Here is a 22,783-nt window from a genome sequence, read left to right on the forward strand (position 1 = left end):
AGGGTTATTGGCAGGGAAATAGACATAATAGCATAGAAGGTAGATATTTAGTGCTTTAAGGCTTATTATAAATACAAAGTTTTTGTGTTTTTTATCTGGAACTTAATGATCCATACTCCTAATTGAGATTAAATATTTACTACAACCTATAGTCACTCTTCTTTTGGCCAACTTAGCTCTAGCTTCAAGGAAGAGATGATTCTCAATTTTTAAAATTAGGACAAAAAGATGGAAGGCTGACTGCTTTGAGAAGGCGATCAGACGCTGGCAGCAGAAAATGTGCTTAACATGTACAAAGATCTTGATTCAATATGAAGCAACAACAACGTAAGGCAGGAAATATGTGTCTTGGATTAGAAGATTCAATATTACAAAGATGTCAGATTTCCTAAAACTAATCTACGAATTTAAGTTATCTCAAACAAAATTTCACTAGGTTTGCTAAAAGCTGAAATCCTCAAGTCCATCATTCTGGAAGTCATATGGAGCAGTGAGTCACAGACAGCCAAAGGCATCGTAAGGAAAATCACGAGACACGGGAAAACAAAGCAGAACCTTGCCCAGTCGTGATAGCATATGACTATCATCCACTTTGGAGACGGAGGCAGGAGGATCACAAGTGTTGAGAAAAGCCTGGCTTACATAGTGATAGAGTGATACTTTGTCTTCAGGAGAGAGAGAGAGAGAGAGAGAGAGAGAGAGAGAGAGAGAGAGAGAGAGAAAGAGAGAGAAAGAGAGAGAGAGAGAATGAATATATGCTAGATGGACTGGTGCCAGCATTCAGGAGGCAAAGATACTACTCTGTGAGTCTGAATTAGTTAGACTGGCCTACATAGTGAGTTCCTGGCCAGCCAGGACCACACAGTAAGGCCTATCTCAATAACATAAAGTGGCACTTTGATTTATAACAAAGACAACATATTTTAGTGGGGGAAATGATGATGCCAGGCCAACCAGATATGCATATGGGGGAAAAATGGCAGATTAATTGCAAAGGGCCAAAGCTTTTGGAGAAAACAACTTTGTGATTTTAGGATTATACAAGTATTTCCTTGAAGCATTATCCATACAAGAATAAAAGATCAAATGGATTTGAATGAATTTAGGAGATTCTGTTCTTTGTAATAAACAGTTAAAAATGCAGAAGCTGCCACTGAGATGGCTTAGTGGACAAAGGTACTTGCTACCAAGTCTGAGGACCTGAATTTGACTGCAGGGCCTACATGGTAGAAGTAGAGAATCAACACTTGTCAATTGTCTTCTGACTTCTATGTGTGCACATGTATACACACACTGCACACACACACATGTAATAAAAATTTATTTTTAAAAATGTGCAGAAGCCACATACATACACCCTAAGAGATGGAGGGTAGATATACAATTAAGGAATTGTACCTTTGTATATAGTTTCTTTAATAGTAAGAGAAAACCAATGGAAAGACTCACAGTGGTCATCTTAAGTTCCATACCAGGGATACAGAAATGAAAAACACACAAAAGTTCCAATACACGTCTACCAGATGGATATAAAAGCTGAAAGAGTGCTGGTAAGGATACAGTGTAATGAGACTGACATGGTGTATGGACAACAGTGTCCATAACTGCTTTGGAATGATGCTTGAGACTATCTGTGTATGGCAAAGAACATCTCATTTCTATAATTCAGTATTTTCAATTCTAAGTATATACTCAACAAAGAAATATGCTTACCAAAACCACACATTGGCTCAGTGGTTAGGAGCACTGACTGCCCTTCCAAAGGTCTTGAGTTCAATTCCCAACAACCACATGGTGGCTCACAACCATCCGTAATGGGATCTGATGCCCTCTTCTGGTGTGTCTGAAGATAGTGACAGTGTACTCACATATATAAAATAAATAAGTAAATAATAATAATAATAAAAAGAAAAGTTCTCAAAAACACTACTCACAACAATTTCAAAGCAGAAGCTACCTAATGTACGCCCCTCAGAAGAGCTGATTAAAAAAGAGCCATATAGTCACATGGAATACTGTATCAAACTAAAATAAAACGCATAGGCAATCATATAAATGAATGTCACAACAGCAGGAAGGAGGCAGTGGTGTCAGTGATATTTCACTTATTATTTGCATACCCATCGATGTATATACTCTTGGTATGTGTACATTTCTTATGTATACTCTCTGGTGTGTGTGTGACAATGATCAGAAAGTTAAGCAGAAAGCTGGAAAAGTAAGTCTCCACATATGACAATGGCAAAGCAGTAAGTAGATGAATAATTCATGCAGAGGCTAATGAGATGTTGAGAGCATTGACTGCTCTTCCAGAGCACCGGGGTTCAGTCACTAGCACCCACATGTTGGCTCACAACTGTTTGAACTCTAGTTATAGGGGATGTCACACTTTCTTCTAGTCTCCAAGAGCACCAAGCATGTGGTGCATAGACAGCCATGCAGACAAAATATCCATGCACATAAAATAATAAAACATAAAAGGTATGCACTGCTGGATAAAGGAAAAGAAAACAAAAGGCAAATTAATGTAAATCAACTTTTAAGAAACCAGGCTAGCCAGGCAGTGGTGGCGCATGCCTTTAATCCCAACACTTGGGAGGCAGAGGCAGGCGGATTTCTGAGTTCAAAGCCAGCCTGGTCTACAGAGTGAGTCCCAGGACAGCCAGGACTACACAGAGAAACCCTGTCTTGAAAAACCAAAAAGAAAAAGAAGCCAGGCTAAGGCTGTGTGTACAATACTTATTACTTATTAAGCATGGGAAAGCCCTGGTTTCAACCCCTAGCACCAAAATTGTAAATAAATACATTTTTAAATGGTTAATAAATCTATAAATGTAAGTCTAAGCAATATAATGTTATACATGATGGGATACATCTATAATCCCAGGTACCCAGGAGGCTAAGATAAGAGACTTTGAAGTTGAAGACCAGTTTGGATTACATACTAAGACTCTTTCTAGCTAAAAAAAAAAAAAAAAAAAAAAAAAAAAAAAAAAAAAAGGGTGTGTGTGTAGCAGGGTGACAACAAGATTAGTTACAAATTTAAATTTACATAAAAATAGATTCCAAACTCTGTGGCATATCTTTAAAAAAATGCTAAAAAAACAAAAAACCCATGCAAACATAGTCACACATTTGAACAGAAAAAAATTTCCAAGATAATTTTTTTGTTTTTTGCTTTATCTTTTGTAACAAAATGTTTTGTTTTGAGACAGGGTCTCTCATATCTTACCCTAGTCTCTATCTCACTAAGTAGCTGATAACTTTGACATTCTTATGATGTTCCCACAACCACCTTTTGAGTGCTGGAATTGCAGGCATGTGCACATCACCCTATTCGGAACCATGAGACTTGTGCATTCAAGCCACCACTCTACTAATTGAACTACATCCCCAGACCAATAAAACCCCCCAAACCAAAAAACACACTTATTATGTCCAGAAATCAAAGAAAGCAGGGTAAAAAATAAAAAATTGAGCCACCTACTTATTTTCTCCTTTTTATCTCCCACATTCAATCTGTAGCCATTCCCTCAATTTCATATTAGAGATGAATATCCAAGTCAGTATTAATTTTTCTGATTTCCAAAATGTATGCCTTTGTCCTCTCCATTCAACTCCTCATACCTAAGACCCTTCATTCTAGCAAAGCACCGTATTTCCCACCTCGATACCGTAGCTATATTAAGTCATTTTGCATGGCAACCCTCCATAACTCCAGCCCCTAAAACTGCACATTCAGTATCGTCACCCCGCCCCGATCTTCGGCATACATAAAATCCTTTTTCTGGGGTACATTTCTCCCATCTAGTTTTCTAATTTCATTGAGAGCTGAAGATCCACTGAGGGTAAATCTTGCTGGGTGTAGCTTTTTAAAGTGCTAAGAACGGACAACGGGTTGCAAATTCAGCTTCCTTGGGCAGTTCTTAGATATCTCAACACTTCACATTCTGTACCGTACCTCACTCCCCCATTGTACACCACAATGGGGGATTTCTTTTCTTTCTCTTGTGTGAATTTCCTAAAATCTAGTTGGCTGAGGGAAAGTAAGGCATAAAATTCAATACATACACATTCCAAGGTGTGGGTATTTACCTGTCTGGTAGGGGAAAAAAAAATGGCATTAAAACCACTAGACTTTATTTTTAAATTCAAGATGGCAGAGACATCTTAAAATAGTCCAACACAAAAGCATTTACATCCAGACCAGAGCTTCCATTCAGCACTGGCTACACTTAGCGCAACAGCAAGGACAAAAGAATGGAACCTAGGTGCTGAGAAGCCAGAGCTCTCACCATTGACCACAGGTCTCACTTACAGACCTTAAACCCCACATAGAAAGGCACCTGCTGCCTTGCTGCCTGCATTCCAAAGGCCACACCTTGATTATGATTATGATGATAATGACCAGAGGCACCTCTGGAGAAGAGACCCGTAAAAATCAAAGACAAAAAGGAAGTAGGTTAAGTAGTATAGAGAGTATCCAGCACGTTTCGGCCCCGCCCCAACGAAGCGCAGACCGGGGCGGTGCAGCCACAGGGTAAGGATTGATCAGGGCTCCCGCCCAGGGCTGGTCAATTGCGCCGGGTCTGGGAATTCTGGGCGAGCTAGGGGCAGAGGCCAGCCACGTCAGGATCCCCTGAGCTATACCTGTCAGGCGGCTGCAGCGAGTAGGCCCCGAAACAGCGGAGGACTGGGGACCCAGGCCCGCAAGCGCCGTCACCCCATCCCTCCCCTCTGAATCGCTTTGCTTCCTCGCTCTTCCTTTAGTCCTTCTGAAACAAAGACGGTCCACACTCCCCGCCATTTTCTCCTCACCTCAAAAACCACCTCTTCGTCAAACTCCGGTGTCATCCTTCTCCGCCATACCACCCGCCTCAGCACGATGGGAAATGAAGGCAGGAGGGCAGGCAGCACCCAGGCTTCGGCTCCTGCCCACCTAGGGGCACTGAAAACTACAACTCCCGGCATGCATCGGGACCCACGCCCCTTTCCGACTTGCTTATTGGAGCAGAGGGAGGCTGGAGGGGCGGGAGCGGGCGGGCGTTCCAGAGCTCCTATTGGAGAGAGCTATGGCTTTTGTCTGCCTTTTACATGCCCTGACTACCAGGGGGCGCCTGGAGCGCGGGTTCTCTCTGAAGTTGAGGAGGGGCGCGCGTCCGCGTAGCCGCTGCGAGCTCCTCTCGTGCGCGCGCCTGGCGGTCATCCCGGAGCGCGGCGGAGCGGCGCTCGTGCACGTCCCCCTGTCGCTGGCCGCTAGCGCCCGGGTCCGCCGGAGGATCGGTGGAGCCAGCGACCCGTCCTTTGTGAGGCGCTCAGACGGTTCGGCTGGGGTGCGGGACGGAATGTGAGCGCTGCGGGGACTTTTGTCTCCTGTTCAAACTCTGGGGAGTGTGGACTGAACGGGAGCCATGGACTGAGGGCGTGAGCTGCGCCGGGCAGTCATGACTTCTGCCGCGGGTAAGTGGCCGCGCTCGCGCCGGGCTGGGGAGTCGCGGCGGGCGCCGGGGGCTCGGGCTCCCGCTGCTTTCCCCGCGGGTGGCCAGTGCGAGACTGGCGCCGGTCGCCTGCGCCTGTGTGGGATCCCCGGGATGCCCCCGGACCCTTAAGCCCAGGTGATGGGATGGCGTCGCGGAGCTTACTCCCCGGTTCGGTGACTTAGGCGCTGTCGCCTGTGCGCGGTGTGGGAAGCGTGGAGTCCGGTGCGGAGGAGTCAGTTATTCTAAGCTAGGACAGTTTTCCAGTGAGTTGAAGTAACTCCACCTCTGGCCCGCGATGCTTTAAAACCTAGTATTAATTGACTGAAACTCTTCGCGCTAGTAAGGAGGTTTAAACAGAGCTGTTCGCACTCTGGTGTTTTGAGCCCTGTTACCTGAGTGTGAACTATTAGATGACAAAACAAAACCGAGCAAACCCCCTCCCCTGCACCTACCCCTCCCTGTTTTTTACTCGTCTTCACCTTTTCCTTCCTTCCTTTCTTCCTTCTTCCTTCCTTCCTTCCTTCTTCTTTCCTTCCTTCCTTTCTCCCCCCACGCCCCCCCATTCGTACCTGACAGTGTAAACAAAGCCCTATTTTCATTCTGTCTCCTTTCTCACTCACCCAAATGACAAAGCCTCTCCCTTACCTTTGTGTGAATGTAAGCATTTCGGGTCATTGTGTTGCGACCTTCTTAAGGAACAGTTTTTTATCTTCCAAATTTAAATGTCCAAGGGACAGTCTCTTTATAAGAACACAGCACATTTTCAAAACCAGAGTTTAATAAGGGATGGGATATTTTTAAAGCATCTTTATCCATATCTGAAGAAACTTTGATGAGAAATTTTGTAGTAAAAGAGCTTAAAGTTTCACTTCAGTTAGGGCTAGGATTGGCACTCAAGTATCAAATTAATTTTTTTTTTTTTTTGCTTTCTTTGGCATTTGTTTAACATTCCTGCAACTTGAAAACTGTCAGAAGAGCACACACACTAAATGTTCTGATTTGTGATTCTAAAACCTTGGAAGAGTCACACTGCTAGCAAAATCCGGACTACATCAAACAGGCAAGAGTTTGAGAGTGGCTGTAAGCAAGAGGTTGATGTAGCTCTTTTCTCTTTGAAGTTATGTGTATTTATTCACGTGATCATCGTGCACAGAGTTATTCACAGACGTTTCTCTTAGTTTTGGGATGTGTTCCATTTAAATAATGGATTTTTTTTTCATCCTGAGTTCCTGTTATATTAATTACTGAATTAATATAATTAATTTAAAATTAAAAACTTAAAAACTTAATAATTAAAATTTTTAGGATTCAGTCTGGAAGTTTACGATTGTTCTCTTTGAATTAATCTAGAACAAGGCTAGCTATTTTTATACTTATCAACTTTGCAATTAAGGAAATCCACAGCATTTTTGTGGTATTTAAAAGAGAGACACTTCCTGTGTCTAGCTGAGTTAGTTGATTTTTTTTTTTTTTTAAGAATGGCTTGCTGAGAGTCATTCACTGCTTTCTTGCTCACCGATATGATGAGATTTATTGTTAAGTTTTTATTACATCTAGGGATATGGAAGAGGACTGAGGTTTTTCTTTCCAGCCCATTTTTGATAAAGCTATACATACATTGTCCTTGCAAACAGTGTGTGTGTGTGTGGGGGGGGGGGGGTGGATCATAATAATGAAATTTATTAAAGCTTTGGGGAAAGTTACTAATGAAGCAGAGTGTTAGTTTTAGTCTGTTCCAGTAGTTGGGAAGATGGGTCTAATTTAAGATTAGGGGGCTGTTGTACATTTAAGTGATATGTGTCCTGAGGAAGAGCTTGCTTCGGTTTTGTTTGTTTTTATACAGCCGTTGAAGAGTGAGCTCACAGAAGAGATTTTTGGAAGTATTCTAAGTAGTACATGAATGGAAGAGAGATAATAGTATCTTCCCATCGTAGTGCGCATATACATTTCACTATTTCATTCATACCGGTGTGGTTTTGTTTTGGGCCTGGTGGACTCCCCAGGGGGGTGAGTGTGCTCTCGAGCCAGGGCTGCCACCTGTGTGTAACAGATGACAAGTCTGTTTATAACAGTAAAACGGCACTGGTCCCTTCTACCTTCGCTTTCCCCTGCAGCCAGACAGCTGTGTAAATAAAAGATTTGCTGCATTGCTCTAAGGAAGCCTTTGGGTCTGATTGTTAATATAACGTCAAGATCCAGAGGTGCAGCATTCATTGCCAAACATTGTGGACTGATTTCAAGTTTTGAACATTGGAGTGGATCATATTATAATGTCTTACTGGTGGCGTTTGAGCTACGCATGAGGGCCAGTGGGATGGCTCAGTGGTTAGGCTCTTCCTGTCAAGCCTGCTCACCTGAGTTTGGTCACTGGGACCCACACGATGAAAGGAGAGAACCAAGTCTTATATGTTGTTATCTAACACATATATGCTGTGGAACACATGCCTACCCCCTTCCACACACCAATAATATATAATTTAAAAAATAGATATGAAGCTGATATGGCATTGTACCTCTTGTAATCCTAGAACTAGAGAGGGTTAGCCAGGAAGACTGCAGCTTAGGGATATCCGGGGCTACATTGCAAAGCCTGTGTCTGAAAACTAAAAATAAAGAAGTAATAGTAAGGAAAAGTTTCCTATATCACTGTACCAGTGATTTGGCACACGCTTGTCCCTATTAGTCATTGAGGAATTACACAATGATCCTGTTGAAGTTCATCCTGCTCCCTTTTCACAACATCGGTTCTTTAAGAGATTTATTTGTAAAAGTATATATGTATGTCTGTATGTATGCATGTCTGTATGTATGTATGTATGTATGTATGTGTGTGTATGTGTGTGTAGTGAGTAAAGGTTTGTGCATGTGTGAGTACAGGTGCCAGCAGTGTTCAAAAAAAGGTTGATGGATACCCTAGAACTGGAGTTACAGTCAGTTGTAACCCTTCCCAACTCTCTCCAACCCACAATAGGTGCAGGGAACTGAGCTCAGCTCTTCCATAGGAACAGTATGTATTGTCCTCTTGATCACGGAGCTATCTCTTCAGCCTTCAGAACACCATTTGGTGTTACATTGGATATTGAAGTTAAAAATAAAAGAACTTTTCTGTCACCGAGGCACTAAATGGTCTTTATGTGGCACTGTCTGTTCCCAGGCTCATGTTTTCAGCTCTGGGGACACAGCAGTGAATAAGAGCATGACTAAGCTTGACTCTGAGTTGTAGGATTGATTCTTCCACTTGAATACACAGGTAACTCACAATAGTAAGTCCAAGGTTACAGTTATTTATTACAGTTATTACCATGCATACTTTAAAGGCGGCTTTAGTACGGTAGTTCTTAACATGGCCCCTTTGGGTTCACATATCTGATATCCTGCATATCAGATATTTACATCACAATTCATAACAGTAACAAAATTGCAACTATAAAGTAGCAACAACATAATTTTATGGTTGTGGGGGTGAGGGGCCGCCACACCGTGATGAGCTGTACTAAAGGGTCACAGCATTAGCAAGGCTGAGAGCCGCTGCTTTAGATGCTGTGCTGGGTTGTCGGGAGTCAGCATTGGCTCGAATGCAGTTACCTTACTTTCTGTGGTGTGAGGAGAGAACAGGAATTTGTCTCTTAGAATCAGACTCAAAGGAAGGACTGGAATTGGTACTAGAGATTAATTATGGTTTAGGGAGGGTGAGGCAGTAGGTTTAGGAGGGTGGGATGAAGGGTTGGAATTGGTACTAGAGATTAATAAAATGCTTTAGGGAGGCTGTGCTGGAGGATTGAGAGTTTGAGGTCAGGGTAGGGATACATGGCAAAACAATAGCAACAAAATAAATGGCAATAACATGTTTTCAAGGAAAAGCAAAATGAATTGATTAAAAGACCTTGAACCTTCTGACTAGGCTCCAAGATACGAAAGTAAAAGATTGATTAGATGAACTCTTCCTTCCTCCCTCCCTCCCTCTCTCCCTTTCTTCATTTGTTTGTTTGTTTTTCAAGACAGTTTTTCTGTGTAGCCTTGGCCGTCCTGAAACTTGCTCTGTAGAGTAGGCTGACTTTAAACTCAGAGATCCACCTGCCTCTGCCTCCTGAGTGCTGGGATTAAAGGCGTTAGCCATTACTGTCTGCTAAAATGTCTCTTTTTAAAAAATAGATCTTTAAAAAAATTGATATTATTTGTGTGTGTGTGTGTATGTGTGTGTGTGTGTTGTATGTGTGTTTGGGTGTGTGTTGAGGCACATGAAGATTAGAGAACAGCTTGGTGGAGACAATTTTCCTCCCACCTTTACAAATGTTCTGGGAATTGAACTCAGGTCGCTAGGTTTGTGTAGCAAGTACCTTTATCTGGTGAGCCATTTGGCTGGCCGGAGTTTCTTTTTAATGGTAAAATATGACATCTTTGCTTCTTTGGGGGGGGGGTGCTAGGGGAGGGATCTTACTGTATAGGCCAGGCTAGCCTCAAATTCACAATAATTCTCCTGTCTCAGCATACTGAGCACTGGGTGACAGGCATGCACTACTAATGCCCAGCCATCTTAATTGATTTTAAGTGTACATTTCAGAAATGTTAAGAACATTGTAGTAGCCGATCTCCAGAACTCATTTCATCTTGTAAAAACTAAAATACTTGTATTTTTAATTCTCTGAAAAATCCCAGAGGTAGGACATTTTAAGAATGACAGAAATGAAATCAGTGTGACAGTCTGTCGGTTTTTATTGCATAAGAAGGGAGTCGGGGACAAGTCCTCAGGCATTCATACTTTCCCTGAAGATTTGACTTGATGGATGGGGAATTTAATTTAATATACGATTTCTGTAAGCTTTATCACTAGACTTCTGCCAAAAACCACAAGAGCCAACCCTCAGGCCAACAACGTGTGTATTAGACAGCTAGCTGAAAACTGCCTGCTTTGGGAATTTGTATTATTTTGGCAGTTTGCTGCCTTCCTTATGATAACCTTATACTTAGGAATCTTATAAGGCATCTGTTATAAAATCTCGTCTGTGCCTATAATGCCAGAGTCTGAGACATTTCTCTTTGCTTAGGAAGAGGAAGTGGAGTACCCTGCTTTTTGTCTCTTTTTACTCAGTTCCATGTAATATTTTTTCCAAGTGTTATGACTAATTTCCCTTGTTGAAAATAAAATCAACACCAAATGAAATATCAAAGCCTTGGTGTGTGTAAGTAAATGAAAGAATGTTTTCAAACAGTCCTGTACATCATGTATTTTGAGATTGTTTTATAAAGAAAGTTTTTTTTTTTTTTTTTTAAGTACTAGGTCCTGTTGAAGGAGTAAATATAAGATAATTTAAGAAGTATAAGATAAAATGTGTTTGATCTGGGGAGCAAGTTCTAAAGAAATTTAAGAGAACTATAGTCTCTGTATCATTTTTATATTTATTAGGGTCTTTTAAAAAAGGCTTAATTTTTGTTTGTGTATATGTGTGTCTGTTTGAATATATGTTCAGATGTGAGTTTGGGTGCCTGTGGAGGTCAGAAGAGGGCATCAGGTCCCTTTGAGCTGGAGTTACAAGTTGTGAACTTCTTGATGTGGGTGCCGGAACTGAACTCTGCCCCTCATGGTTGAACTGAAAGCACTCTTAGCCACAGAGCCATCTCTCTAGCTTCCTTATTAGAGTCTTATTGTCAAGTTCATATAGACTAAGAGTCAGCCTACACAAATACAGCATTGTATACTAGGCATGTGATGGGGAAGAGTTGCCACACTAGGACTGGTGGTCATCCCTTACTGCTGGGCTAGACGGTGCAGGCCGTAATTCCAGCACCCAGAACACTAAAGCAGAAGGCTGTGAGGATGAGACCAGCCCTGCTCACGTAATGAGACCCTCGCTCAGAGAAACGAAACCCATAAACACATAATACATGCTGGTGATGGATAAAAGATGTAATCCATCGCCCATGGGAAATGAAATACAAATGTGCGAATTGTATCTTCAGATACTCTCTAATCATTTGATCTTGGGCCAGGCCTGGGCATGTGATAAAATAAAGCTCTATAAAAGAATTACAAAATTCCCACTTGATCCTGGGATAGAGAAATACCAACCTTATTATAAACCTCAGTTAACAACAAAGAATTTACTTTCCAGTTTTTTTTGGGGGGGGGGGAGGGGTATGGGGAATGGGGAGAAGGTTAGGTAGAAAATGTCTGATTTCCACAGTGATTTTTTTTTTTTTTTTAGAATGTTTTGGTGGTTCTGTCAGGTAAACACTCTTGTCTGTGTCACAGAATAGTGCTGCTTATTTATGTGAGAAACTTGGGAGTTGCATACTGTAGGCAATTCTTAATAACCAGTGGATGAGCTGAAGATACTATACAGAGTTACTAAATAAAAGCCAGTGATTTAAATAATGTCAAAGTTAGAGGAAAATTTGTAATAGATTAACTAAGAAATGTTACAGTATATACAAAGCTGTGTTACACTAGAACTTAAGGACAATTTCAGGAATTTTCAAGAATAATGTTTACTGTATAAAATATAACCTGTGTAGTAAAATGAAAGGTCAAATTGTTAGAAAATATTATTTAACAAGCATGGTGTTGCATGCCTGTAATCTCAGCATTAGAAAGGCACGTATATGGCTGTGAGTTCAAGACCAGCCTGGGCTACATTGTAGGTGCATTGCCAGCACCAGGGTTGCATAGCAAGACCTTGTCACAGAAAACAATAAAAACAAGAAAATTGTATCTTTATTTCCTCTTGTGTTTTGTCTACTTCATCATCTAATTATTACATTTTTCTTTTCTAGAGCTTAAGAAGCCACCATTGGCTCCCAAGCCAAAGTTAGTGGGGACCAGTCATAAGCCACCTCCCCCTCCTATTGCACCTAAACCGGACATTGGAAATGCTAATGTTCCACGATTAACGAAGAAGACCAAACCCGCAATTGCGCCAAAACCGAAAGTCCCAACAAACTCAGTTATTCAAGTTATCAAGAATTCACCCTCAAAGAAGCTCACTTTGAGCCTGGAGGAACGGGAGCCAGAATTACCTGAGAGCACTGGCAAGTTTAATTGCAAACATGTCAGGGATCCACACAGTGATTATATTTTACCAACGTGTTCCTGCAGTTCTGGGTGTATTCATGAGCCTAGGACTCAAAAAACTCAGTGTGCAGAACAGCTTGTTTTAGAGCCTCTGGGAGTGAAAGAAAATTTAGAGAATAGTAAAAATGGTGAGTCCTCAAAAACGGGGAGTAGATGGGATTCAGGCAGTGAAAAGTGCGGGAGCCAGGGGGGAGTTGTTTTAAAGGCAAGCATCTTAGAAGAGAAGCTCAAAGAGGTTCTAGCACAGCAGCGATCACCCTGTGGTTCCCTGAGGAAGCACAGAGCTCCAAAAAACCCAGAAATGAATGGTGACCATAGTTGCACCAGGCAGCTCAGAATTGAATTTGCAGATAGGTCTTCTTCCCTGTCCAGCTTTGAAAAAGTTCCCACTCATCAGAGCTGCCACCCACAACTTCCTAGGGATGAATCTCAGACTCTGGAGACTTGTCAAGATGGCGGTGCTGAGAGCCGTGGTCACATTCATTCATGTGAACTGGAGAACAAAAAAGTATGTTCAGGTGGAACTAGTCAGAAGACAGAGGCCAAAGGTCTCGGTCCCTTAGAAATCCACTTACTACCATATACCTCAAAGTTTCCAACTCCCAAGCCCAGAAAGACACACGCCCCTCGTCTGCGTCGCCAGAAGCACATAGAGACTCCTGGTGAAAGCACTGAAGAGCCAGGGATCTCAAACAATGGCTCTTCTTGTCTCCTTGAAGATAGTTTGAAAAACAATAAAGTCAGTGTTCTTCATCAGAGTGCTTTGTATAACCAGGCACAAGTGGACGAGGTGAGGCCAGCAAACAAGAGGGCACTGACAGGGGATTCCAACAGTGACAGACAGGACTCGGCCAGCTCCCAGAAAGCTGTGCAGCAGGAAACGTCTTCTTTTGAAAAAGTGGCACCTTCTTTAGATACGGATTCTAGTTTGACTTCTGACAGCTCGGTAGAGGATGGTTCTGGCCTATTAGCTGCTGTGGACAAAGAGACTACTTTCACACAATGCAGTACTCAGCCTTTGAGCTTGCCTAAGCAAGTCAAGTTAGCCTGCACTGAACAGCCGCCAACTACCTGTAACTCGGAAGTGTCAGTTCCTCAGATACAAAAGGAATCTTCCACGAGAATTGTTCCCAAAAAACCTCAGAGACACAGCTTGCCTGCAGCAGGGGTGCTTAAAAAGGCCGCTTCAGAGGAGCTGATAGAAAAGAGCTCGGCAAGTAAGGAAGCACATTCAGAGAAAGGTCTGCAAAGAAACCCCCTTCAGCCTTTGGGTCCCTCAAACCGTGGCACATCACCAACATCCTTTGATATGCCCAACCCGACTTCAGAAAAGCCAGTGTGGAAGTTACCTCATCCTATTCTACCTTTTTCAGGGAGCCCAGAGGCCTTGAAACGTGTCACTTTATCCTTAAATAATGAGCCTTCTGTTTCCCTAACCAAGCCAAGAGCAAAATCACTGTCGGCCATGGATATGGACCGGTGCAATAAGCCTTGCAAAGAACCTCCAAAGAAAACGTCTTTAAAAAAATTGATTAATGTGAAACTGTCCATTGGTTTTATAAAGAGTGACTTTCAGAAATTTAGGTCAAAAAGCTGCCAGCATGGGGATCTCTCATCGGGACATCCACTCGGTAGAGAGCTGAAAGGGCTTGAAAGTGATTGGCAAGGTTTGGCCTCAGGAGAAGAAAAGAGAGGTAAACCCATGAAGGCACATTCTGCAGAAAACTACAGCCTGGAATCTCAAAAAGTGAAATCTTGGGGCCAGAGCAGTGCAGCTAATAGTCAGAGGGCCGAGTCTTTGGATGACCAGAGGCTCTCCCGGCATGCATCCTGTCAGGGCTCTAGTACAGGTGACTGTGGGCCAGAGTATGAAAATGTCTGCCATTATGAGGAGATACCAGAGTATGAGAATTTGCCCTTTGTCATGGCTGGGGGGAACACTCCGGAGTTGGGATGGCAGAATTCCAGCAGTGTGGAGGACACTGATGCCAGTCTGTATGAAGTAGAAGAGCCCTACGACGTTCCAGATGGCCAGCTGCAACTTGATCCTAGACATCAGCCTTGCAGGTAATACGTGGGTGTCAGCTAGACCTGCACTTTGGCATGCATCGTTGTAATTAGCCTTCCACAGCTCTGTGATACAGGACTGCTGCGAGGAAAATCTCTTACTGAGGAACTTATTGAGAAAACGTAGATAAAACCAGTGCTGGGTTCAGATTCCCTTTGTCAGACAATAGGAACAGGTATTTGCATTGTGATCTTGTCATACTTTAGCAGCCAATTCAAAGAGTTCAAGCAGGTAGCTACTGCAAAGATGGCCTCCATAAGGTCCAACATGGAAACTTAGGCAGGGTGTCGGTTAATTCTATGAGGTTTTTGAAATTATGAAATCCATGCATTTACATAAGGCGCCACTGTTGGAATACTCTAGGTCTTGCCACTGTTTAAGCATTATTTTGCTTGCTGACCTCGTGTAATAACAGGGAAATTCAGGAAACAGTTGTCTTCCTCTCTATGTGAACATACTATGTATGCCACCTCGCCTACTAAGATTTTACTCCTCTTCAGTGGCTCAGCTCATCAGTCCCTGGCTTCATGGAGCATCTATGGATGGCTACCTCGTAGGAAGTGTTCCCTTCCTGCTCTGAACTCCCTGGTACCCAGTGCTGTCCTTGCATCTTCCAGCTCAGTCTGACTTACGGCATGGTGCTCACAGATGCCTCTGATGCTCTGTGTTTGTTTGTTTGTTTGTTTGTTTGTTTAAAGTATTCATGTATCTTCGACAATCTCATTCATGTACATGATATGTTTTTGTCATTTCAACCCCATCACCCTGCTGCATCTCTCTCTCCTCCCACTGACCCCTTTCTTCTTCTCCATTAGTTCACCCCTCCCTATTTTCATGTCCTTTTGGTTTGTGGGGACATCGTTTTCATGTGCCCTCCTAAATTTAGTTACGGTTGCTCGCATGGATGTGAGTGAATGGGAAGTTACTCACTGGAGCATGGACAGCTTAACAGTGGCTGCATGATGTTTAGTTTCAAGTGTCCTGAAGAGTTCCGGTTCTCTCTTTTTATTCTGCGTCAGGTTAGACAAGGAGCCTAGTAGGTGTGGCATGGGCACAGGAGGAAAGGGATGAGGAGGCAGAGGAAGCCCCTCCCCCATCTCTCTGGGGCTGCAGAGCTGGCCTTTACAGCGTTTTTCTTGTATTGTGTCGCCTTCAGATTATCCAAGCACTCAAGCCTTCAAATGTGACTTGTAGAAACACTAACATACCTATCACATAGTGGGGCTCCAAAGAGGAGGTGAGAATTAGTGAGTGAGTTTAATAAATAAAATTGTCAAGTGTACTGGCTGGTTTTGTGTGTTAACTTGACACAAGCTGGAGTTATCACAGAGAAAGGACCTTCCCTTGAGGAAATGCCTCCATGAGATCCAGATGTAAGGCATTTTCTCAATTAGTGATCACGGGTGGGAGAGTCCATTGTGGGTGGTGCCATCCCTGGGTTGGTAGTCCTGGGTTCTATAAGAAAGTAAGCTGAGCAAGCCAGGAGAAGCAAGCCAGTAAGTAACATCCCTCCATGGCCTCTGCATCAGCTCCTGCCTTCAGGTTCCTGCCCTATTTGAGTTCCAGGCCTGACTTCCTTTGGTGATGAACAGCAATGTGGAAGTGTAAGCTGAATAACCCTTTCCTCCTCAACTTGCTTCTTGGTCATGATGTTTGTGCAGGAATAGAAACTGTGACTAAGACATCAAGCAAGTTGGAACACCAAGTGATGCACATTGTTTTGAGTTATATTAATTTTCAGATGCTCTCATGTTTTTTTTAAAAATCACAATCTTTACCTTTCCTCTTTTTACCTGTAAAAAGCTTAAATTCCTTTGCCTGTTTTTTTTTTTTTCTTCATGGCTGACTTCAATATGTTTATATGTCTACTCCTAAATGTTAGTATATATGCAAAGACTTCTTCCTTAGAGTAAATATTTTGGCACACTTGATATCCAACTATTTGAAGAATTTATGTTTTCATATGTGTGATAGTCTACCCATGAAGCAACTTTCTTGGTCTTTTTAAACATGCTTTTGTTAAATACATCCTTTATGCACGTGTCTGTTAGTGCACACTGCTATCCTTGGCTATGGTACTTTTTTTTTTTTAATGGGAGGCTTGACCTTTGGGGTTTGTTCCCTCTTGGCTCTCAGCTTTCATCTTGAGGGTTTACCCCTATCTCTGACATGGGTGGATCCCTCACCTCTGGAATTCGTTTGTCTAGCCTACTGCAGCCTTGAGGGGAAGCAGGTTTAGAGCAGCTAATGTAGATGACCAACTGGTGTACCTGGTCAGGGATTCCTAAGGTGGGCTCTTTCTGGAGACCACAGGAAGCCACGGGTGGCATCGGACGGGCTACAGGCTGTCTAGGACAACCTGGTGGAGGGTGGGCAACTTCCCCTTTTGAAGTCTGAATTCCACAGAGAGGTTTGGTTTAAGCCATGAACAGGGGGTTCTCAGTGGGCTTTAGGAGACCTAAAATGTGCCAGCGCAATCCAAAGCCCTCAGTCATAGACTAAAGCCTGAGAGAATGTTCCTTTCTAGTTGACTAGTCAGAGAAAGCAGAATGCAAAGCCTTCCTGGGAAGGATCCTGGAACAATGAAGTGAGGTAGATGAAAGACAGAGCCGAGAAGAGTCTAGTGGAAATCCCAAAGGTGGGTCTGTTTGCTGAAAATGGAGACCTGTGACTTGGAATAAGTCATTCAAAACGCAGGATGCTGGCTGGGCATGTAGTTTAACAGTCTAGTACTTACTTGCCTGGCGTGTTCAGGTTCTCTCTGAGAGTCATCAGGAAAGTGTCTACAGTGTCTCAGCCCTCAGGGAAGGGAATCCGGATCTTCTCTGGGGCTCTGGGTTAGAGTGTCACTAGCCTTGGAGTCTGGATACTTAAGCAACCAAATTGTGGATAAGTAAATCTGTTTGGCCAATTCAGAGTTATCCCAGTGGTCATCTTTAAAACATAGATGTTTAAAAGTCTGAATATTTATAAGTCTATAACCCATTTTGTCATTTATCAGGAAATATTTAAACAATAGGCTGTCCCAAATTCTGATTAGGGTTATAGTCTAAAATTCACAATTGTAACCCATCGTTTTTCCCAAAGAATAATGTTGGAAACGGAGGTCAAGATTTTGGGTTTTGTTGTTGTTTTGTTTCTTTTTCCAGACAGGGTTTCTCTGTGTAGTTCTGGCTGTGTAGACCAGGCTGGCCTAGAACTCCCAGACCTACCTGCTTCTGTATCCCAGGTGCTGGGATTCAAGGCGTGGGCCACCACTGCCAGGCCCAGGTGAACTTTCTTAACCTTTCTGTGTGATCCTGTGGGAGGCAAGCTGTGACTGAGGTGGGATTGAGCTCCTGTTATCTCTGAGGAATAGCTGGCGACTCAGCAGGGTTTGTGGAATGAGGAAATTAGGGGGCCTGGCCAAGCTTGCTGTGAGGGCTAGTGTTAAAGCACAGGGAGTGATAAGGAGGGAAGGGTGGGGTGGCTGTTTAGTAAGCAAAGGGCTTCTTTACTTCCTCCTCTCTTATAATGTCTATCCTGCCTACCGTTTCTTCTCTGTAAACAGAGCTTTTCTGAGCTCAGGCTGGGGTGAGTGGTACCTAGAGAGGAGGGAAGAGGGTAAGGAGAGGTAGTGGGAAGCCTCAGAATTGGAAGGATGAATGAAGAGGGGACTCTGAAGGTACAGGAGGGAGGAAGAGGCCCTCTAGATATAGAAACGTAAGCCACGTGTGTCACCGCTCGCCTACTGCTCTCGTGTCTTAGAAGTAATTTCTTTGGAAGTAGGATGTGAGTCACTCTGGAATGTTCCAGTGTTTGGGGGCAGTTTGTTTTGTTTGTTTTATTTTTCTTTTGAGCCGGGATTTTAGACCAGGATAGCCTTAGAAGTCTTCATAGCACAGGCTGGCCTCAAACTTTGCCACTAACATGCTGTTCTATGGTTATGAAAACAGGACCCATCAGCTCCTGAAAGCCAAGTCTGATCCTGTCTACTTAAAAAAAAAAAAAAAAAAAAAAAAAAGTTTCCCTTCCTGCCAAAACACAGTGTTGGACCACTGGAACCCTGGGACCTTGTGGAGGGTACAGTTGCAGTAGCTATCTTGCTACTATTTAAACTCTTTGAATGCAAATACTTGTTCCTGTTGCTGGGATGTTAGGATTATAATTGGGTCACCATTCAGGGCTGGGGTAAGACTTCTTCCCCAAAGTGTCTCAGACATCACAACCCTGAAACAGCAGGCAGCACACATGTCTGTTTCACAGGGTACAGATGGTTGACTTTCCAGCTGCTGCTTCTATCCAGGAAGCTTGGTTTCATAGGGAACGTTCTAAGATTTAGGTTATTGATGTTACCTAACTGTAGAAGAAACAGCCAGCAAAGCAATAGCATTCAAATACGGAAATTTCCCTCATTGAAACTGAAGCAGATTACTTGATTCTGGGGGTGGGGGTGGGGAGGGGGAAGCTTTGCCTGGAAACGTTCCAGATTTTTCTTGGGATGTCTTGGTTTGTTCTCATAGGCACTTAGAAAATTATTTAAGTAATTTAGTAAACTGTCCGATTACTCCCCCACCCCATGGATATTAAGCAAGTGTGTGCATTCAGTGTTTACTAGCAAGGACCCCCTCCCTTGAGTGAGGTAACAGGTGATTACAGCACATGGTATTTTTATTGACAGTTGTACTGCTTGACAGGGTACCGAGGGTCACTCTGGGCTGAGAGATGCAGTTCAGTGATTCAGTACTTGCCCAGGGACCTAGGTATAGTGCTCAGACAACAAAAGCAGACAGAGACAGCCTTACAGATGTGTTGATACTTGAGCCAGTCTTTTTATGAAGTAGACAGGACCAGACTTGGCTTTCAGGAGCTGATGGGTCCTGTTTTTATAACTACAGAAAGGGCATGTTAGTGGTACTCTGGAGGGAGAAGCCCAGTGAAAAACCCAGACAGAAGTAGGATTAGAAATATGAATCGTTCCTTGAACCTGCCCAGAGGTCCCAGCCTCAACAAGTTTGTTATCTATCTCTTATGTCTTCCAGAAACAGAATTTAAAAATAAAGCAAATAGACGTCAGAATGATTTCTTTTTTTGCTAATCTGTATAACATCAGTAGTGATGAAGGCTGAACACTATTTTGGGCTGGTTATTTCTCTGCATGTTAAGCATGGAGTTGGGCTTAATACAGTGCTTACTAGAGCTTCACGGGGCGTGTGTACTGTAAATTGGCAGTCCTGGTCTAGCAGACATCTGACTGCGTTTACCATCTGGTGGTATTGTTAGATTTCAGTAATGTGATCAAACAATAAACAAACGATAAATTAATTGCACTAACGAGCAGTTTTTAATGTTGTCATGTCACAGGTAAGACCATAAACAACTCGTAGGTGGTGGGGGTGGGACGTATAATATTTTAACAGCGGCCCTTCCTGTGAGTTATTTTTAGATTCAGGAAATATCAAAATTTGTATGCCTCTTTAACTCTGCGTGTCATAGTCACACAGTTTTGGCAAACCTCTTTGTTTACATCCTTACCCTATATTTGACACTGTGGTAGAAGGGTCACATTTTACTCCCAGTGACGCTCTCCTCTTACTTTTAAAGTAGACATTAGGAATTAGTAAATTGTACAGTCTTATTCACTCGCATCTCATTGTTTGTTTGCTTTCTGTCAGAGTAGATAGATCAATGTTTTATCAAATACCTGCTTTCAGGTAGTTGGCAGTCTTACACTTTGTTTGAGGCAGAATCTCCTCATGTAGTCCAGGCTGGTCTCAAACCAAAGATCCTTCCAGATCAACCTCTTAAGCTCTCAAATTATCGGTGTGCAGCATCATCAAAATCAGCCTGTCTTTAACCCTTTTAGAAGCGTGTGTTAGCCGGAGATTTAAGCAAGCCCTCGTGCACATGTGTGGGTCTGTGTGTGTTGTTCACATGGTACAAGTGTATGTATACATGTAGAGGTCAGAGGACAACCTCTGGTGTCAGTGTTTACTGTCCACCTTATGAACACCAGGCTGGGAGGCCTCCAGGGTTCCAGGGATTCTCTTGTCTCTGCTTCCATCTGTGTCAGCATAGCACTGGGATTACAGATGAGATGAGCATGCTACCGTGTCAGCTTTATGTGAGTTCTAGGGTTTCGAACTCAGGTCCCGCAGCTTGTGTGGCAGGCATTACCCACCAACCCATCTCTCCAGTCTTTTATGCTTTCCAATTAAGAACTGAGCCACGGGGAGCTAGAGGGAAGGCTTAGTTATTAAGAGTACTCACTGCTCAGAGGTGTCAGAGTTCAGTTGCATAGTACCTATGCCAGATGGCTCACAGCTGCCTGTCACTCCTGCTCCAGGGATTGTTCACCCTTTTATGGCCTGTATGGCACACGTGTGGCATACAGTCATACAAATGCATAAATTAAGGGAAAAAAAAAACTCTAAACAAACTCAGAGGCAGAAAACTAGTCATTTAGCTCAGAAATTACAGTGCTGCCTTGATTAGTTTATTTGTCAATACTGGTACACTTTAGCCTTTTCTACCAAGAGTCACGAGTATGATTTCTCAGTTTATGAATGCCACAGTCTTATTTTCTGTCACTTCCCATTGTGTTTCTTTCAAATTACATATTCATTTTTCTTGTCATTACCTTTCTAACTTTAATTTTTAGATTTAAAATTTTATGTGTATATTTAAATATATTTTATGGATGTTTTCCCTCTATGTATGTACATTGTGTGCATGCCTGGTACCCGTACATCATGTGCATGCCTGGTACCCATGGAAGTCAGAAAAGGGCATAAGATCTGGAGTTACCGATGCTTATAAGCCACCGTATGGGTAGTGGGAATTGAGCCTGGGTTCTGTAAGAGTGACCAATGCTCTTAACTACTGAGCCATCTCTCCAGACTGCTCCCCCGCCTTCTAACATTCGACTAGGAACCTAACTCCTACTCCATTGTTCCTACTCTGAAAATCCATTCTGAGTTGCAGATGTCTTAATAGATTTGGTTCATGCACACATTGATTAGTTGTCTACTTGTCTTTACCCATCGGGCCTTCAACGAATTATGTATGCAAACTGGGTATTCCTGTAATTCCAGTACATGGGAAAGTAGAGGCAGGAGGACCTTGAATTCTCAGTCATTCTTAGCTACATAACCAAGCTTGGGTTACATGAGGCCCTGGAGAGAGAGAGAGAGAGAGAGAGAAGGAGAGAGAGAGAGAGAGAGAGAGAGAGAGAGAGAGAGAGAGAGAAGGAATTGAGGAATTGCAGTGCTTGGGGGGCAAAGAAATCTGGTCGCTGGCACATCTGCCTTGCTCCACCAGTTTAATTTGGGAACGTGTCCCCAGGAGGACTGAAGTCAGAAGCCAGCATTGTGAAGCAGTTTCTGCTGTACTAAAGTGGTCAGTCTCACTTTGTGAAATGTAGATCCTGAAGTAGGTTTGGGTGATGAGGAAATGATTACTTAGCAAGAAGTGGGGAAGGTGAGCTTGGCCTGAAGGTGCCCGGGTAGCTCAGGGGAATTCCAGATCCAGGGTCCTGTTTGTACAGAAGGGAACGGGCATTTTCCCCTTTCCGGAATTTGTAAGAAACAACCGTGCTTGTGCGTGACTTGTGTAAGCTTTCTGTGTTCTTCCAGACAGTCCTTAAACTTTGTCATCTTTTTCCGGGGACCACAGAGATGCATTTGTTAGAGAAAGCCTTTTTGGATTAAACAAGTGTGATGTTTATGTTAGCCTATTTCTTTTAATGCCTCTTTTGTCGGGGTGTACAGTTGAGCAAGGTCTTGCTCTGTAGCTCTATAGCTCTATCTGGCCTTGTACTCCAGTGTCATAGCCCAGATTGTACTTAATCTTCCTGCCTCAGTTTCCCCTGTACTGGGATTACATGTGTGTTCCACAGTGCCTGGATTTAAGAATCGTATAAAACTAGGGCCGGAGACATTGCTCAGTTGGTAAAAGTGTTTACTTAGCACAGGCCCTGGGTTCGATCCCCAACACTGCATAAAAAAAGACATGGTCATCATAGCTGTAATTCTAGTACTCCTGAGGTAGATACAGTAACTGATCAGAAGTTCAAAACCATCTTCAGTTGTATAACAAGTTCCAGGCTAGCCTGGGCTATATGACATTCTACTTCAAAAGACTTTTTTTTTAAGACTAAATTTTTGTTTTGTTTTGTTTTGTTTTGTT

At 43.0% G+C, this 22,783-nt stretch overlaps 2 protein-coding genes across 5 annotated transcripts in view; one reads left to right on the forward strand and one right to left on the reverse strand.

Annotated features, from left to right (window-relative positions):
- The window catches only part of Vezt (vezatin, adherens junctions transmembrane protein), a 60,468-nt gene extending 55,508 nt beyond the window's left edge, over nucleotides 1–4,960 (reverse strand). For all 4 annotated transcript variants that reach the window (XM_076920021.1, XM_076920020.1, XM_076920023.1 and 1 more), the window contains exon 1: nucleotides 4,819–4,960. In XM_076920021.1, the coding sequence (XP_076776136.1) occupies nucleotides 4,819–4,854 (36 nt within the window). In that variant the 5' untranslated portion in view covers nucleotides 4,855–4,960. The remainder of the gene's footprint in view (nucleotides 1–4,818) is intronic.
- Nucleotides 4,961–5,265: 305 nt separating this feature from the next.
- Fgd6 (FYVE, RhoGEF and PH domain containing 6) overlaps nucleotides 5,266–22,783 on the forward strand; it is a 112,758-nt gene continuing 95,240 nt past the window's right edge. Inside the window, exons 1-2 of the mRNA XM_076920024.1 lie at nucleotides 5,266–5,460; nucleotides 12,252–14,616. Coding sequence (XP_076776139.1) covers nucleotides 5,445–5,460; nucleotides 12,252–14,616 — 2,381 coding nt within the window. The 5' untranslated portion in view covers nucleotides 5,266–5,444. The remainder of the gene's footprint in view (nucleotides 5,461–12,251; nucleotides 14,617–22,783) is intronic.

The sequence above is a fragment of the Arvicanthis niloticus genome, chromosome 22, assembly GCF_011762505.2.
Source record: "Arvicanthis niloticus isolate mArvNil1 chromosome 22, mArvNil1.pat.X, whole genome shotgun sequence".
Classification (NCBI taxonomy): Eukaryota; Metazoa; Chordata; class Mammalia; order Rodentia; family Muridae; genus Arvicanthis; species Arvicanthis niloticus.